Source organism: Folsomia candida, unplaced genomic scaffold, assembly GCF_002217175.1.
Source record: "Folsomia candida strain VU population unplaced genomic scaffold, ASM221717v1 Fcan01_Sc006, whole genome shotgun sequence".
NCBI classification, from domain to species: domain Eukaryota; kingdom Metazoa; phylum Arthropoda; class Collembola; order Entomobryomorpha; family Isotomidae; genus Folsomia; species Folsomia candida.
The window spans coordinates 5,980,924-5,998,289 of NW_019091198.1; the positions used below are offsets into that span (position 1 = coordinate 5,980,924).

At 39.3% G+C, this 17,366-nt stretch overlaps 3 protein-coding genes across 7 annotated transcripts; 1 reads left to right on the top strand and 2 right to left on the bottom strand.

Moving 5' to 3' along the window:
* Nucleotides 1-983: 983 nt before the first annotated feature.
* Nucleotides 984-11,559, bottom strand: LOC110850605 (transcription initiation factor TFIID subunit 1). 3 transcript variants are annotated; one of them, XM_022098045.2, is made up of 17 exons: nucleotides 10,660-10,805; nucleotides 10,130-10,481; nucleotides 8,759-9,971; nucleotides 7,136-7,423; nucleotides 5,743-6,170; nucleotides 4,901-5,653; nucleotides 4,611-4,785; nucleotides 4,016-4,546; nucleotides 3,341-3,934; nucleotides 2,946-3,226; nucleotides 2,730-2,874; nucleotides 2,527-2,654; nucleotides 2,276-2,435; nucleotides 1,891-2,195; nucleotides 1,666-1,783; nucleotides 1,458-1,577; nucleotides 984-1,357 (listed from the first exon to the last, which is right to left on the bottom strand). In XM_022098045.2, the coding sequence occupies exons 2-17, from the start codon at nucleotides 10,478-10,480 to the stop codon at nucleotides 1,197-1,199; spliced, it is 5,751 nt and encodes a 1,916-aa protein (XP_021953737.1). In that variant the 5' UTR covers nucleotide 10,481; nucleotides 10,660-10,805; the 3' UTR covers nucleotides 984-1,196. The 3 variants fall into 3 exon arrangements, with proteins under 3 accessions (XP_021953737.1, XP_035709212.1, XP_035709211.1); XM_035853319.1 differs by lacking the exon at nucleotides 10,660-10,805 and adding an exon at nucleotides 11,424-11,559 and having other exon boundaries at nucleotides 994-1,357; XM_035853318.1 differs by lacking the exon at nucleotides 10,660-10,805 and adding an exon at nucleotides 11,049-11,183 and having other exon boundaries at nucleotides 994-1,357.
* A 42-nt stretch (nucleotides 11,560-11,601) lies between these two features.
* On the top strand, nucleotides 11,602-13,875 carry LOC110850611 (NADH dehydrogenase [ubiquinone] 1 subunit C2). 3 transcript variants are annotated; one of them, XM_022098051.2, is made up of 6 exons: nucleotides 11,602-11,736; nucleotides 12,537-12,637; nucleotides 12,774-12,823; nucleotides 12,924-13,144; nucleotides 13,223-13,366; nucleotides 13,604-13,875. In XM_022098051.2, the coding sequence occupies exons 4-6, from the start codon at nucleotides 12,937-12,939 to the stop codon at nucleotides 13,651-13,653; spliced, it is 402 nt and encodes a 133-aa protein (XP_021953743.1). In that variant the 5' UTR covers nucleotides 11,602-11,736; nucleotides 12,537-12,637; nucleotides 12,774-12,823; nucleotides 12,924-12,936; the 3' UTR covers nucleotides 13,654-13,875. The 3 variants fall into 3 exon arrangements, with proteins under 3 accessions (XP_021953743.1, XP_021953745.1, XP_021953744.1); XM_022098053.2 differs by having other exon boundaries at nucleotides 12,927-13,144; XM_022098052.2 differs by having other exon boundaries at nucleotides 12,537-12,634.
* LOC110850610 (chitin deacetylase 1) lies at nucleotides 13,872-16,849 on the bottom strand. Its single transcript, XM_022098050.2, has 6 exons — nucleotides 16,577-16,849; nucleotides 15,791-15,885; nucleotides 15,567-15,678; nucleotides 14,937-15,427; nucleotides 14,462-14,847; nucleotides 13,872-14,389 (listed from the first exon to the last, which is right to left on the bottom strand). The coding sequence occupies exons 1-6, from the start codon at nucleotides 16,629-16,631 to the stop codon at nucleotides 14,092-14,094; spliced, it is 1,437 nt and encodes a 478-aa protein (XP_021953742.1). The 5' UTR covers nucleotides 16,632-16,849; the 3' UTR covers nucleotides 13,872-14,091.
* Nucleotides 16,850-17,366: the final 517 nt, after the last annotated feature.

Below are 17,366 nucleotides of genomic sequence, written 5' to 3' on the forward strand. Positions count from 1 at the left end.
GTATGCAAAAAAGGCAACTTGAGCTATGATTGGGGTTAAGTGCTACTAGTAAAATGAGATCCCGCCTTTGCCCCCTCAACGCCTTAAGAGATGACCATTATTTCGCCCATTTTACAGTATTACTCACAGGGTCAGAAGGTCATAAAAGTTTCAATAGCTTGACCGACCTGAGGTGGCTATAATTGAAAAATTGGTAAAGTTATGCAAGAAGCGTGTCTCTGCCAGAGGGCGCAACTGGATAAATTCATACTCACCGCCTCTTATGTCTGGTGGTGTCCATCTTGTGATGAGATTGCAATGCGAGAACTTGAGGTCCAATTAAATGCAATTAAAGTCCGAATTTCGGACTCCTAAATTAACATTAGTCATTAAAGCTTATTAGAATTGTAATCGGTATTTTACAATGATCTAATTAATCCGAATTAAAATATGTATGCTGAATTTAAAACGAGCCAGCTTATCTCAACTAATGTGAGAAGAAGATGATATGCAATTTAAGTTATAACTCGTACAAAGTAGGTCACGAGATGACATGATGTCCATCCGGTTCATCTCATCTCGTCGCATAGGAAATTTAAAAATAAATTCCCACATATTCGGCTATTGGAGGGTCCAAATCGAAATCGACATTTTTCGGTCCGATTTAATACTCACATCTAGTCATTCATAGTTCGAATTATTACGTTTGCAAAAAGTGCGCAAGTTTGCCGTTCCTCGTAAATATATTCGTAAATAGAAATTTCCCAGTTGTTTGGTGATTTTTGTTTTATGAACTTATTGAATATGTATGAATTTTTACATGTCACAGAGTGACTCCGTCACTGCGTAATATGTCTTTCTTTTTCTATTTTTATTTATGAATAAATTGTTTTTTAAACTAAAACTCGGTAACCAGAACTAATAACTCTATGCTTTTTAAGAAATTTATGCTTGATAAATGTATGAATAAAAACGATAAAATGAAATAATAAGTAGGATTTTTTACTAAGCTGGTCAAGTGTTACAAATATTTATTTGTATTCTGAAGTCTGAAATATTTCAAATATAATGAGCATGTAAATATTGTTTAACGAAACAATAAAGTTAATTAAATACAATAGTTTACATATCATATAAACTAAACTTTAAAAGAAAGTGTTTCTGTGTGGAAGCTTTAAAAAAATAATCGATTAATTAGAGATTATAATAGTACTGGTTCAAAACCATATATCCCGATCGTCGATGGGTCGCTCTTCTTGCTGCTTACTAGCCCGTCCTGACTGGTCTTCGTTATCATCATCGTCATCATCATCATCAGAGTCGCTGACCTCTAGATCGTCGTGAATGTTGCGAGGGGTCTCAGCTCCAAAGGGTTTATCTTTTGTTCACAAGATAAATGGTTAGTTTACCATTAGTTAAAGAAATAAAGCAGAGTGTACAAGTAATGAGGTATGGACATGTATTCATAATTGGCTTACGGTGGTGATGACTCGTGCTGGTTAGTAACATGGATTCGTCCATGACTGACCTGTCCTCATCATGTCTTATGGGGCTGCTGGAAAGTGCCCTAAAGTCGTCTTCGTCGCTGACATATTCTCCTGAATTTAATACATGTGTAAATATTAGCATTTTAGCACTACCATCGTAACTATCAAAACGCATACCAAAATAAATAATTAACCTCACCTTCTTCTCTCTCTTGTGAAATTGAAATGTCCGCACCTACGTCGGACAAAATTTCAGACTCTTCTAAAATTCCTGACACGGCAGCGGCCGACGCACTCTGCTCGTAGTCGTCTTCGTCCTATTGAAAAAAATTTAAAGTATATTAGTATTTGAAATGCACGCGTCGATAAGACATGCTATTATATTAAAGTATATAATAATTGAATTAAAGAAGTATAGTCTCACGGGAGCTGGCACCACTTCCATGTCTTCGTCATCCTCGTCGGAATCATATCCATCGCCGTCTTGAGAGTCTCCAAATGTGTCATCGGGATTGCCAAATTCTTCGAACATTTTGGATTTAGACTTTTCAATATTTGCTTCGAATATTTTCAACTGGTCGTTGAACTGAGTCAAAAACTCTGTCGCAATGTTGGTCAGTTCGGAGGCTTTCTTGGTGAACACAGATAATTCGCCGTTATATCGTTCAGCGTTGATATGGATTTGACGAAGATCGCTCAAAAACTCTTGTCTTGACTCGTACTCATTTGCTGTAAAATGATAAATTTAATTTATCTATTCATTGGAGTTAGTTTTTATAATTACAATAAAGAAAGAACCCCATTCATACCTTTGTTCTTATCTTCCATGTGAGACAAATCCATTGGTGTTTTGATCAAGTCATAGTAATCTTTCACCTTTTTCCTGTCTACCGGTTTCAAAAATGGAAATGCTTCTTGTGCACCTTTGAGCTTAGCAAGACACTGATCCAAAATGTAGGCAAGACCAACCTGTAAGCATATGGCATAAACCAAATTTGAATAACTCTGATCGGCAATTTTAAGCTTGTGAGTTTATGAAAAAATTATGCTACCACATTACCTGGTCGTCATCCAATAGTGGATTTATCAACCTTTCTAATTTTTCCAATTGCTCAGCCTTTTCTTTTAGTCTCTGTTTGCAGAGGTTAACCAGATTCAGAGCATACTCTGTAATGAGTGATTTTGATGCTGGAATAAATAAAATATTTATAAGATAATTACGGAAGGCAAAATGTGAAGAAATTATTATTATTATTTTCTTACTATTGTATATGACGGAGTTTTCATAGATCTTTGATACATCCCCCAAAAAGTCAGATGTAAGTTGATACTTTTTCTCGATTATTCTTTCACGGATTGTACGCAGATCCATGGGGTTGGGCACACGGTCGAAGTAATCAGGAAAGAACTAAGAGTGATTTCAATAATTAGAATTGTTGCTTTGATATGTCAAATATCAGCAGGACGTAGTGCACATACTTTATTATTTACAGGGAAGTGGAAATGGCTACTATCAGGCATGTCTCTGAGTTCATTGAGAATTTGTTCAAATATGCCAGATAGCACAATAACAGGATCGATTCTTCGTCGGTTGGTTTTTTGGTTCTTTTTCGCGAGGTAATCACAGTGTGGACTGGACGCAGCTTTCCTTTTCTTTCCACGATGACCAGAATGACCGCCTTGGACAGTTCCCTTTGGAACCTTCAGCACCAAAGACTGTCTCTTTATATCCTCCGTGTACACCATGTTCATTAGTTTTCCTATTGAAACATAATATAACAATTACAATTTAGTCGTTCATTGATATATGTATGCACGATATACATTCATTATGTGGTGGGTAATAAAATCTCTTCTATAAAATGGTAAATTACCAGATAGTTGAACCTTTGTTCCTTCAACACGAATAAGTTCCTCATCGTCTTCGGGGAGTGACTTGTCCAGGAGTTCATCCTCTTCTTCTTGTGACATTGATACATTTTGTGATGGAGGAGGAGAATTTCCGGAAGAATTGTAGAGTGGGCATGCCTTATTCGTCCTCATATGACCAACTTGACCACAAGCCCCACATTTCATTTTCAAGTCCGGTTTCAACTTTATCTTCTTCTTCCGAGGAGCTGGAGTGGGCTTTGTTGTATCTTTTTCTTGATTTCTCTTGATTCGTCTCAGTTGCTCTTGAATTCTACGTTTTTCTTTCTTCAGCTCTTCCTTGGCCTGCTCATCCAACAGTGCAAACTGGCGAATAAATGATTCTTCTTTCGTTGTACGGATGCGCATGTATATGTCAATAATGGCCGACTTTCGTACTGTTTCCATCCTGGTGTATTCTTTGCCGTCGGGAGTACGGAAAGTTCTCTGAATTCTCAATACACGGCCAGGATGATTAACTAATCCGCTGAGAGTCAGATTTTCCTCGTCCTCCTTTCGTTTCTTCCGGGGAGACTTGTCATCATCGTCCTTTGATTCTCCTGTAAGTAAAATTAGTGAAATTAATACCATCGTGGAAAATTAATGTACATGTTTATGGCGTCATTAAGGGTTAAGCATACCTAAAATCATTTTCTGTAGCTCGCGTCGTTCTTGCTCCTCTTTCTCCAAGTTCACCTGTGTATTGGTCTTCTTGTTTGAAATGATGTTCTCAATATTCTTTCCCATTTCTTCAATGTCGGAAAGCTCGGAGTCCGAGCTCTCATCGTCGTCCGTCGATAGAACTTCGTTGTTGGAGAGGACGCGATTTTGAAGTTCAAAGATTCGTTGACATTCCTCCTTGTACCGTTCTTGGTGTTCAGCCACGGAGAATCTGTTTCCTCTGCTGAATTTCGTCATTCCTTTCTCCCCAGCTTTGGCCTTCTCTGTGGACAATGTTCTAACAACATCAATGACTTCCCATCTTGACAACTTTTTGATTTCTTCTTCTGGAACATCAAACTTTCTTAGTAAAGCTTTTGCATTGTTTAAGGACAGCCGACGCAAATCTGCATCTGTTCCAGTCACAATTCTTTTTGGAAGTGCTTCTTGTTCTTCTTTGTTTGTTTGAGGCTTGTTTGGGACGCGAATGTAAGAGAAACCTTCCCCACATCCTAAATATATAATTTTAATTAGTAAACTTTCTTGTCGAACCACATCCAATTCACTAATATTTACCAGTTGGATCTGCTGGGCCTGTAAGTTGGAGGAGACACTTGTTTTTCATAGCCTGAATATATGCACGAGTTGTATTCCATGGTGCAGTCTTGACTTCGTCATCAATCTTGTTTTGATTCTCGTCGTCGTCATCTTCTTGGGGAGCAAATAAGAATTTTTCACCGTATCCAGCATCCTAGAGAAATAGAAACGTGAACATACTATTATTAATTTAATCCAAAATTGCATTCAAATTTTTCGTCGCCAAACACATGTGTATATATTATATGCGTATTTGTTTACATAATTACCTTTAGTCGCTGTTCTGCAGCAATCAAACTGCAATAGGCACAACATTGTTCGGGGGAAACCATTGATCTGATTTCTTCTTCTGTGGGTAATCGAAATTCTGGCTTGATAACCCACCAATTCGAATCAACCCCCGTACGCTTGAAGTCGGCACAGAGTTTTAACCTCTTCCTAATACTGCTCTCAGAATGCATGGGGAAAGCTCGTTTGATTTCCTCCATTCGAATACGGCGTGGACTATCTCTGCTCTTCCAAAACAGACGATAAATAAAGACTTGTAAAAAGTCCCGAACAAAATTATTTGCACGTTTTGAATTAGGACCAGGTACTTCAAACAGCGGACACTCTTGTCCTGCAGTGAATAATGCATCTATTTCCCGAATAAAGTAATTTTGACGAGTTCGGATGACCAGGAAATCCGAGTGTATTACTGGATGTTGATAAATGGGTGCTCTGTACAGCATGCTTTCCAAAGTCTGAATGCAGGAGCCAGACTGCATAATTCCCAAGAAGGGGGTTGTGTGAGCGTAGACCACTTCTCCATAGGGAAGCTCAGGAGGGCCCTTGTCCTTTCCAGCCTGACGTTTGTAGTAATTTCGAATTCGAGAGCACATTCCAACTTGACTGAGAAGAGGGGGATGTTCTTCACAGTATTCGATGAGCAGTAGCTCTCCGTCCTTTCCAGTGAGATCGTCTGGACCGCGCATGAAGAAAATGTCACCACCTCCAGCAGCAAGTCGTTCTTGTTCCCGTTGCTGTAAAAATACACAACATTAATTAAAAGTCATGATTTTATTTAAGAAACTATAGCTTTTATAATCAATATAATTTCCACATTGCTCACTTTTGCCTTTTTACGGATATGTCTTGTCAAAGAGAATACTGGATGTGGACCGGGCTGGGACAACGGACCGCTATTATATCGTTTCATAGCAGGACGATGAAAAGCTCGAAGTTTGGCCTGACTCATGAAGGTGGGAATGAACGGGGCTCTCAGTTCCACAACAGGGGTAGAATGTTGAATAATATTGCCAGATGCACTAATCTTCAAAAGCGACTGCTCCGAAAACTTGGGAAGGTAGAATTCATCGTTCGAAATATTATAGGGATCCTTGTCATTATTTTTTGGAGATGGTGGAGGACTGTCTTCCTCAATGACATTGATAACACCAGCCTTCCCTAACAGAATCTTAGATTTCTTGACATGTGGGTGAGGAATCTTCACCTTGACTGGAGCTGCCGTTCCTTGACTTGCACTCGGATCGACATCATCTGTCATAATAATAATAATAATAAATAATTTAATCTATATAAGGGAGAATGTCTTATGTCAACGGAAGTGACAGGAATTTGTTCGCAACGGAAGTAAAAGTAGAGAAAGTGGGGTCTTTATTGCCTGATGATGCTTATCGGGGTGTGGCTGCCTCATGGTGGTTATTGGGGGGTTGCTACCAAGTTATCTTATTGCCATTATCGTTGCCAGAAGAAGCCTGTGGTGGCAGAGGAGACTTGGCCACCAGGCTTGCTTACTCCCAATGGCAATGTCAATGGCAATCTTGGCTGGAAGAATCACCCAAGTTGACCCAAGTAGGCTGCCACTCTTACTGCCAATAGCAGTGCCTTAGGCAGTTTGATCTGGCAGAGATGGCTGAGCCAAGTGGGGTGCCAGACACACTGCCATTGGCAATGGCAGTGCCACTGGCAGAGATGACTGGGTCAAATGGCCCATTGGAAATGGCAATGATTATAGCAAGGCATGGTCAGTTCGAAATTATTATTTTTTCTTTCATCAACTTTCCACTTTCACATTCGTAACAAATTCGTTTCACTTCCGTCGGCATAGAGTTTCAGCTAATAATTGTGTGCAAAACATTTAATTGGGTGGAATTTTAAAATTAACTAAATCAACTCGACGGGCTTATACACTAGTTACTTAGTACGCACAACTTGTCATCTCATGATTGTACTACATGTATTCCATATAGCAAAAGAGTTGGCTACACGATTTTTTTTCAGGCAAAGTTTTTTAGCCCATTTCAAGCGGAGTCAATTGATACCGTATGATGATAACATGCCATGCAAAGAATATAGATAAATGGCTAGCCCACTCCTTTGTGCTGTAAAAAAAAGTCTTGTAACCAACTCTCTTGCTATTTGGAACGGAGAGTACTTTTGTCACTTTAATGAATACACAAATCAGCATATGATCTTGGCAAAAATTAAATTTTGTTTCTCACCTGGGATACAGAGCACGATATTCTCATCGTTTGGATCGAGGGAAAGGACTTTAGGCTCTGGAACATCCACCAATTCTTGTATACTCCAGATGACCTCATCCTCCCATCGCCCATAGACCAACTCTGGGGTTTCCACGGGGAAGATGGAGTACCACGTGTCATCAACTTGACCACCTTCGCCATCCTTCATCCCCTTGATACCCGACTGTTTTACCCCCATTCCACTACCCGGAGTGGAGGAACCACCACCACCACTGTGCGACGTAAAAGTGCTCGCCATCGGACCTCCTGCACAAAAATGAAAGAAAATCAGCCGTTTTCTTATTTCGTCTTTATCTTTCTCAGTCTGCAATAATTCCCACTCGGACACAGTACGAGTCTTGTCGTTTGAGTCGTCATCAGTACCACTTTTACAAACCCTACACCCACAAATAACTTCTAGTGGCATGATTAATTTAACTTAATATTGAAGATACATTAATAGATTAGATTAGATTTACAACTCGTACACATGACTCTGGTTTTCACTCTCGATCTTACTTGGCTCGCTGCTGAACACGGAATGCGCTGCTCGTCTCGTCACGTCACGGTCTCAGTCTCTGCTTGTCTTTATCGTGTTTGGAATTTCTTAATCTCCAGTGCTTTGGTAATAAATAATTTAGTTCAGCCACTAGCACCTGTCTTCCTCCTAGCAATCAGCGAGTTGTGGTGGTGGGTTTTTTTTTCTCCAGAAAGGTGATGATGTGGCAGTGCAATCTAGAGTGCAGATTCTGGACGTTTTCTTCCGCACGCGGTTACATTTGACATTCGTAGAACAGCTGAGAACCCAAACATTAGTTTTTTTCTACTAAGAAAAGGGCAAGTCAACTTTCCAAATACAAAATTGGTTTATTGTATAACAATGGTATATTAAGAAGAAATTGAGATAAATAAATTAAGACTCAGGTATAAGCACAATAATACTGTATTATTAATACATCAGTTAACTATGAAATTGTGAATATCCTCAATCAAATGTCTTAAAAACTAACATCAGAGTCAACTAAATTCCAAAAAATCTATAGTCATGCAGACGACATCAAAGAGAAAAACGTTTCTTCGCTCTTCCTTTCTGGATGTCAAGAAAAATTTTCTTGAAAGTCCCAAGTCGAACTGCCCTGCATCGAGTATCGTTTGGAATGAAGCGATTAAAGTCGCTAAATGTTCTTTTCATATTCTTCATCTGACCCTGGAGGATTGCCTCTGTGTTCAAGGTCGACTTGATTTTTATTGTTGTACAATTGTTGAGCAAAGAATTGCGAATTTTTTCAATAGTTAATTGTCGTGGTGATGAAATTGGTGTCTTTTTACCTGAAAAGCGACAAATTTCAAAGTAATTTTACTTTAAGAAGCTAAATTTTGTATTGTTTTGGTCTGCTTTTTCGGTTTACACTAAATTCACATACATATTTTACTTTAGAACAATAAATAAAAGATACTTTATAATAGTTCCTATTTACTTTAAAACAAGACAAATTTTTTCAAGAATGTTAAAAGGTACAGATGGACAACTCAAACGACAAATCAGCACTTTATTGAAATTGTACCAACCTAAGCCCAAGTATCTAGTGGTAGTTTTATTACCTTCTTTATCACCCTTTTTCCCCGAGCCTGTCATATTTGTCGCAGTTCCCGTTGGTGGAGCCCCCTTGGCACCTGGTTGGCTAAAGTTTTGTGCCGTCCGATTAACGCCTGAAGGGACCCATCCTGCTGCAGTGTTCTTGGTAAGTTTCTTATACTTGGCGTCGCTTCCATCCCACACAATGTCCGTCTCCCAGTCCCTCTGCGTCAGCATGTGGAACGACTCACCAGGGAATAAGGCTGCGTCGGTTAGATTAGAATTTTCCTTGTCACCCGCATCTTCATCCTCCGAGCTGGATTCGTCCTGGTCTTCTTTGCGAGATCGTAGATTTTGGATTTGAAACCCATAATCAAAATTTTCACCGTCCTCTGCCACATTCAACATATCAAACCATAATTCTGCTGGACCATGACGCCACATGTTGGGATTTGTTGAAATAATTGATCGTCCTTCGACATTGTTTCTTTGATTGTCACTCTTGGGTTTCTCTAGGTTATCGCTGAGAAATTCTTCCTCGTCTTCGGATCCCATTGCAAAACAGCTGGCGTCGTCAGCATATTGAAATCCCCAGCCTCGCTTTTCTCTATCTGCTTCTTCCGCAGCGTCAGCTGCAGCTTGTCCCTCGGCAAGAATTTTTCTCTTTCTGCGTCGTCTTTTTACATTCTTCCAAATTTGAGGAAGGCTGTTTGATTTACCAGGTAGGAACAATCTCGCCCACCGCAGTACCTTTCCTTGACGGAATTCTGGAAATATTTCACTCACATTTACACCTTCATATTTAGAAGGCATCATTGCGGCGAGCGGAGTCTCGAGCTTTTTTCCAGACAATAATACTTCAGCGGCAGCAGAAGTAGTAGATTGAGCGGAAGTGGGAGGAGGAGATTTTACGGGTGAAGTGTTTGGGCTGGATGTTTCTTTGGTGGGGGTGGTTCCATCTCCAGGCCCAGCTGCTTTCTTTATATGTGTGGTTAAAGGGGGTGGCATTAGGTATTTGTCGTCTCGCTCAGTGAACAGTCGTCGCACGTGTCTTCCTCCCTCCTCTGAAGATGGGTTGGGGTCATCATAGTCAGTATCATCGTCGTCATACGCTTTTGAAGCCGAGGTCAAGGTGGCGAGTGCAGAAGACTCTTCCTCCGCTAATTCATTAATGTCTGAGAAATCTACGGCAGACGGTGATTTTTGTTCGTCAAATATTTCATCCTCGCCTTTGGATTCCTATTTGGAACAAACCATTCATTTTATTATCACATTCTATATAAAGATTAGGAGGAAGGAGAGAATTTGCGCATTCACTTATTTCCATTCATATGGGTTTTCTGAATTGCACAAATTTCATAAAACCAAAACTCTAGCTCATGTCATGTTTAGTGTACCTGGTCAGATGGCAAGCTAGGAGATTCCGTACGGGTGCTGACTGGCTGTGGAGCATCATCATCATCGTCATCATCGTCCGAGTCTGAAGAAGAGTCATAGGATGATACCAATCGCCGAGTTTTTGATTTCTTTGATTTTTCACATTGCTGAGGCTGGCCTTGTCCTTCCATCACGTCGTCGATTATGGATCCCAAACCAAATTTTTGTAAAGCATTTAATTGTCGTTTAGATTCTGAGTCGAGAATGTCGTCTTCCAGTTGGCCCGTCTTCATATCTATGTTTCCAAACAGGAACCCTGCTAGCGACACGGTGCCTTCCCCCTCTTCGTTGTCCTCGTCGCTATCACTCATCCTATAAGCACATATTTTTATTAATCCCTTATTATGGATTACTACATAGTGTGATGTCATGCAAAACTACACTATAATAATCAATAAATTAAAATGAGAGGAATGTAATGTAATGTAATTTATATATAAGAAAAATTTGGTAATTATTTGAAAAACCAATTCACAAATTCAGTACAAACCATTGTAAATACAGAATATTCTTCAGGAAACACTTTTCCGTAGAACAAGGTGCACCGCACAACTGACTAACATTTGTACACGTTATTCGTCAAAATCGAGTTCATTTGGCCAAACTCTTACTCCCAGATAATAATTCATTCGTTCGGTAAGATAGGGAAATTGCCAGATTGTGATACTGTCGCATGCCATTCAAAATTTGACGAGTGTATGCTTAAGATGCTTTGCATTAGATTTGTTTATGAGATTGTACTCATCTTCTGAACTTTACAGTGCTACCACTTTTAGTTCAAACTACATTCCTGACGGAACGGACATTATATCAATTATCAATTGGCTATTACTTGAGTGGCTGAAATTTAATTGTAATTTAATCATTAAATCAACATACCTGATACTTTGTTTAATTCAATTAGTAAAGAATAGCTTTAATCTTCTATCCACAAATAGGCCAGCGTGTACAAATTCTATATTGTAAATATTCTTAGCAGAGTTGGTTTTTGTAAGGTAATTTCCAGTCCTAACATTCTAGTAATAAATGTAAAGAACTATTTTCCTGCAAAATTAAATAAGAATAAGTCATTAGCAATATGAATTTCTCTCATTAGAATTTAATCCGGTATTATGTTTGCCGGTTTTCCTTTATTTGTTGAATAAATTTAATAAATTATATTCATTATTTAATCGCAGCAGAACAGAAAACACAATATAACGAAATCCAATGCTAGTGTAAACAATTTATTCAAATAATTAACTAATGATTTACCTTGCTTAAATTATAAAACCTGATCAGGAAATTAAATCAGGTGTCACGTGTATAAAAATTAACTTCTCATCTCATCTAATACAAATCGTTTGTCGTCAGTCACTCACTTAAAAATAGGTTAAATATTGCTTAATTTGTACTAAAATTTCCCTGCGAAATCACGACTAATTTTCGTATTTATTAGTTATTACAAAAATAATCGTTATTAGTTTGTTGTTAAATAAAACAACATGTAATCACGGGAACGCAATTGAGTCGCTGTATTTTATTTGATGTTGTACCGCCCGTCATCTACCATCTACCCAATGCTACCGTACATCATCTACTTTTTTACCATCTATCTTTTTTTTATCATCTACCTTTCTAAAAATCTCAAATTCCCCAAAAATGTTAAAGTGCCCCAAAACTCCGGAATTTATAAATCCACCCCCACAATTTTTATGGGGCAACGTGAGATACATTGGGGCAACGTGAGATTTTATTTCATATTGGGGTATCGTTCGTTTTTTAGCGAGCGAAGCGAGCAGGTTAGGTTAGATCTGCTAGGTACGGGAAAAGTGTGAAATGTTTAGTTAGCCAACCTAACTAGCTAGGCTAGTTACAACCTAGCTAGGCTAGTTACAATCTAGCTAGCTAGGATAGATACAATATAGGTAAGCAGCTAACCTAGGCTAGTACAACCTAGCTAGCTAGGATAGATACAACCTAGATAGCTAGCTAACCTAGCGAGCTAGGCTAGATAGCTCTGCTATCTAGCTAGGCTGGGTAGCTCTGCTAGCTAGCTAGGCTAGGTAGCTCTGCTAGCTAGCTAGGCTAGGTAGCTCTGCTAGCTAGCTAGGTTAGCTAGCTAAGCATTTCACACTTTTCCCGTACCTAGCAGATCTAACCTAACCTGCTTGCTTCGCTCGCTAAAAACCGAACGATACCCCAATATGAAATAAAATCTCACGTTGCCCCATAAAAATTGTGGGGGCGGATTTATAAATTCCGGAGATTTGGGGCACTTTAACATTTTTGGGGAATTTGAGATTTTTAGAAAGGTAGATGATAAAAAAGTAGATGATGGACGGTAGCATAGGGTAGATGGTGGGCGTACAACATTTTTATTTGAAGGTTCCGCTAGCAAGAAATGTCGGCTGCCTTGCAGTGAAACTGGTCAGCTGAATTCCACAATCCCGGTAGTTTTTCACTTCACTAAAATTCTGGCAAAGGTGGTGAGTTTTTTTAAAAATATATAATTTTGATTTTCTATTAAACTGCTAGATAGTTTTTTAACAATGATTACATCAAGGCTAGGAGACTCATTTTATTGAAGTAATTAAGTTTTTGTTGTGGTCTTTCTTTTTCTAGGTTGAAGACTTGGCTGGTTGATTTTCTTCCTGGAACGGGGTTTGATTTTGGTAAGAATATATATATTTATTTAGTTAGTTAGTTTTAGAGGGGTGGTACTCAAGTTGATTGAAACTGAAATGGAATAAGATATTTTTTTGTTTTACTTAGCAGGAGAAATATTATGGAGGACAAAAGGCATCCACGACTAAAGGAGATTCCCTTCGAGGTCCCTGAAAATATAGATCCGGATGCGTTCTTGTTCCTCGGAGATCCAGAAGGGAAGACCCGAACCCTGATGGGTCGGTGGTGGACGGCTGCGTCGGGAGTTGTTATGGGGGGCGGAAGTGTACTCCTTGGTAACACTATGAGGCAAAGGCCCTGGTATGCAGGTAAGTGTTTGTTAATTTAAGTACTAAATAAAATAAAGAGCAATTGCTTAGTGTTTTTTTGTGATTTATCTTATTTAGGGAGTCATAAGCTGGCACTATTTTCCATTGCTGGAGGTTTCTTAGGCGAGTGCCTGCATCAATATAGAGAAAGTTACACTGCAGAACGGGACTTGCAAATGTTCCACTACATTTGTCTTCACCCGGAGGATTTCCCAAAACAAAGTAAGGCCAATATTATTGCGATTCTATTTTACAAAAAAATTATTTTGGGGGTAATTCGTACTAGAAATAGATCCCTTGTAACTTCTACCCCCAGTTGTGTAACTGATTTACTTTCATTCCAAAGTTAGAATATTATAGAACCTTAAATCGTTTCAACTAAAAAAATAAATGTTTTCACATTATGATGTGAAAATCATCTGAAAACTTACTTTAATTTATGTTATTGTGGTTTTGCAGAAAGAGTTCTTTACCGGGACTACTTGACCTATTGGTTCCCCATTCGCTAATTATCCTTCCGTCGTAAACGTTATAATTAAATAGATTAGAGCTAGTAGAATACTGAATGTAGATATGACAAATAAACTCGACGCTAAAATAGATCATGAAAATCGACAAATTCTGGATTCTAGATATATATATAAATGTATGGGGCTGCAAAGCCTATCATTTGAATTCTCCATTTTCATTAAAATAGGTAAATAAAATGATTGTAAAAGACAAAGCCTGAAGGTAGTATACTGTTTCCGATATTTATTGTGGTACACATTCTTCCCTTATGATCATTTATTGATGACCTCATCCTTATTGAGCCTTGGAAAAATGGGCGGAGAATGGATCACATCATCATTTATCATCTACTAATATGTAATAATAATGTATAAGCAGTTAAATTGTAAAATAGGTTTAAATTCTCATTTAAAATATTGAGCATTATTATTGAGTGATCATTTCTTTCTGTTCTGCTTCGTGTAAATGTCCGTCTCTTGGTGATTGTCCCCGTCAAAGTCTCCAGTCCATGGGTACTGCGGTGGGCAATCGAAACATGTCGTCATGTATCTCGTGGCGGAGGGTTGACCAGGATTCCGGAACACAAGGGGACATTTGTTGGGCAAGTTGCACGGAGGTGTGGGAACTGTCCTCTTCTTACAATCCCAAGCCTCAAAGTTGGTCAAAAGATCGGCACTCTTTGGTTCCGTGATCCAAAGGAGGGCCTGAGTAACGGTGACGAACCACACGTCCTTTCTGTAGAGTAAATCAATGTATAATTAATTTAAGTAAAGCACATAAACATGGTTTTCAAATTTAACGACATACTGAGATCGAGCCCAATCGACAAATTTGGCAAGTCCTTGTTCAAGCTCTGCCTGTTGAAACCAAGTGGTGTGGAATGGCATCATATATGGAGCCCTGTTTTGAGTATAATGACGGTTGAAATCTTCTTGCAGCCATTCCAGAACTTGATCAGGGTCGTGGTTGAAGAGGACGCACTGGTCCATGTAGGGACAGTGACCCCCTTCGAAACTCTCGACGAAATGAGCATTCAGTGGCAACTCCCAGACTCCGGGGAAGCTTCGAGTTGGACATGTCCCAGCTTTACAGTCATGAGGGATGGAGTAGTCAAGGGTGTAAGGCCAGACGGGGATTTTGATTGGAGGTACTCCCACCGAACTGTCCCAAACGAATCCAAAATCTTGAAGAACCTGAGATTGAGTTATAAATTAAATAGAAAAAAATTATTTATATGCAGTAAAAAATTATATTGGTTTTTAACAATAAAAATATAGCATACCTCATACTGCGCATTTCTGCCTGGTTTCAAGTAAGGAGCCCTCATCCCAATGATATCTTCGCCTGACACGTTGGAGAACTTGCCCAAAATCATTTTCATCCCGATCATCTCTTGCGCCCACTTTTCGTAGCTTTCAGTCTCCAAGCCCTTGGCTGAAGAAATGGTGTCCACAGCCAGTTCGTGCCCTTCGTGATGAAGTCGCTGAATCATGTGGTAGTCTGCGTATTCGTGAGCGACAAAGAAAGTTCCTCTTATGGGACACCCGTTGGGGTTCGTTCTGTTTGGGGCGAAGAGCTTGTCGTATTTGTCAATGTTGTTGGTATTCACGGCTCCGTCGAAGGTCAGGATGATCATTTGTGGCGTCTTCTGGGGTTCAATGCGACCTGGAATGATGGTCCCGTCCTTGGAACAGAAGCAATGTGGCAATTCACAATTGGCAGTTTCGCATTTCACGGCCAAGTCCACGGGAGGATCAGTGACTGGGGCTGGAGCTGCAATAATACATGATTTCTATATGAATGCACTTTTGTTTAGCGTTTCCTACCGGCATTTTGATATGATGGTCAGAGGGAGGTTAGAAATTTTTAATTTTAGAGAATAAGCTTTTAAAAAGAGAGACAACTTATTTACTTGTCGAAATTGGTCCACATCTCGCATCGGCCTTAAAGGTGCAGAGTTTGTTAATATCATCAAAATAAAGACCGGCCGGGCATCGACTCTCGTAAGGAAATCCATCTACACACTACGTTCAAAAAAGAATTAAAGAATTAAAATAAAATAAAATATGCTAATTATATTCAATTCCGCGTTTGTATTTTGTTCTTGACTCTGAAGGTGTATCAACCCCGGTGTACCTGATAAAATTTTCTGCAAGTGGCTGGGTCTGCAAAATTTCCTGATGGTTCTGGGCAGTCAAATTGTTCCTTCTCATCATCAGGCTTTGCTCCGGCTAGAGTCATTTTACATAATATATTAGTTTAGGTGGTCAACGGACTCACAGTATTTCAAATTAGCATCGCAGATAACACGTATGTTTGTGTTTGTTTGCATAGATATTCACCATTTGGTTGGACATTTGGTTGGCAAATTTTACAATTAAGAATTAGCATAATCGTAGACAGGGAGGACAGATTGGGCAATTGTGGATGGACTTGTTTCTGTTTCCCTTCCCTGTTATGTCACAAATTGTTATGTGGCCCTGCTTCTGCTTCCTGTAATAAATACTCTCCTCCAAGTACAGTTTAGAATGCAGGGTAATAATAATGACGAGGAGGAGTAGCAGTGTAATAGAGTGCATGAGAAATCCACTTTCACATTCCCAGCCTAAATTGATATATTATTGACCACGCCACACAACAACAGACTCCAAATAATAATCCTTATTGCAGTGATTGCATTCTATCCTGTGCATTCGATCTCAAATGCAGCTCATCATATCCGACTCTGATGATGGCTGTCTCAAATTCCCATACTCTGCATGCAATGCAACCCTACTCTGATTTCCATCCACCCTTATTTTGAGCCACTACGACGTATGTACATGGCCTGGACTATTTTATGCATGAAAATGATTCCTTCTTGAATTAGTACTAATCAACCGGCACCTGAGTAGAACCTCAGCAATAAAATAAAAGTCTTACCTGCAAACGCTACCAGGCATGTGAGAAGAATCGCTTGTCGACATATCGTCCCCATGACGCAGAGTTTGATTGTGTTCACTAATTGGGCTAACTATCGGCTCGACGTATTATTTCTTCTTCTCAATCAATGTGGAAACTTGAGACGAGGCAGATTAATTGGACTTCTGTAGACACCAAGAAGACTCTGGTGCTCTCAGTGACAGGGTTGGTGAAGGACTGAAGAAGTGGATTGTTGAATCATAAGAAGATTGTTACTTCATTGTTGCGCGTCGGTCAGGCAGGCAGATATAGAGTCATTTTAAAATTGCTATTCAATCCTCATGATGATGAGATAGTCGTAGCTAGAGGATGATGAGGACCAAGATCCACGCTATACGTGTGCTGGGTGGGTACTCACAGAAAGCTAGGAGGCTGCCATAGACGGTAATGAATGACGACTATTTATCCCAACAAGTTATTATTGTACCATGATAAGAAATAGTCTCAGCAGCAGCTAGGACACAGACCTAGGCAGTCATGCAGATATATATTATTATCATGTACTTGTACCTTCAACAAAGCTGTACGGCACGCAATAATAAATAATTTACAATTCTTCAAAAGTAGCCATGAACTGACTGCACTCAACTCATGAACTCATTTCCATTGCATTCGGTTAATCCAAATCAAATTTCAGACAGTTTTGATTTGGACGGACACGACACGATCTGGACAGTGAGAATGTAAAAATAACAAGAAGAGAAAGTGGAGATTTCTACTTGCTTGGGAAGTGGTCGTCGACAAATTATTT

Excerpts from the sequence above, each read along its gene's own strand:
- LOC110850610 (XM_022098050.2), bottom strand. The coding sequence starts at position 16,631 with ATGGGGACGATATGTCGACAAGCGATTCTTCTCACATGCCTGGTAGCG. Across the intron at positions 15,886-16,576 it reads ATGCCTGGTAGCGTTTGCAG|CCGGAGCAAAGCCTGATGAT; the intron begins GTAAGACTTTTA and ends AAATGACTCTAG. Across the intron at positions 14,848-14,936 it reads GCAGAAATGCGCAGTATGAG|GTTCTTCAAGATTTTGGATT; the intron begins GTATGCTATATT and ends ACTCAATCTCAG.
- LOC110850611 (XM_022098051.2), top strand. The coding sequence starts at position 12,937 with ATGGAGGACAAAAGGCATCCACGACTAAAGGAGATTCCCTTCGAGGTC. Across the intron at positions 13,145-13,222 it reads GCAAAGGCCCTGGTATGCAG|GGAGTCATAAGCTGGCACTA; the intron begins GTAAGTGTTTGT and ends TATCTTATTTAG. Across the intron at positions 13,367-13,603 it reads GGAGGATTTCCCAAAACAAA|AAAGAGTTCTTTACCGGGAC; the intron begins GTAAGGCCAATA and ends GTGGTTTTGCAG.
- LOC110850605 (XM_022098045.2), bottom strand. The coding sequence starts at position 10,480 with ATGAGTGATAGCGACGAGGACAACGAAGAGGGGGAAGGCACCGTGTCG. Across the intron at positions 7,424-8,758 it reads GAAAAAGGGTGATAAAGAAG|GAGGTCCGATGGCGAGCACT; the intron begins GTAATAAAACTA and ends ATTTTTGTGCAG. Across the intron at positions 4,786-4,900 it reads CTGCAGAACAGCGACTAAAG|GATGCTGGATACGGTGAAAA; the intron begins GTAATTATGTAA and ends CTATTTCTCTAG.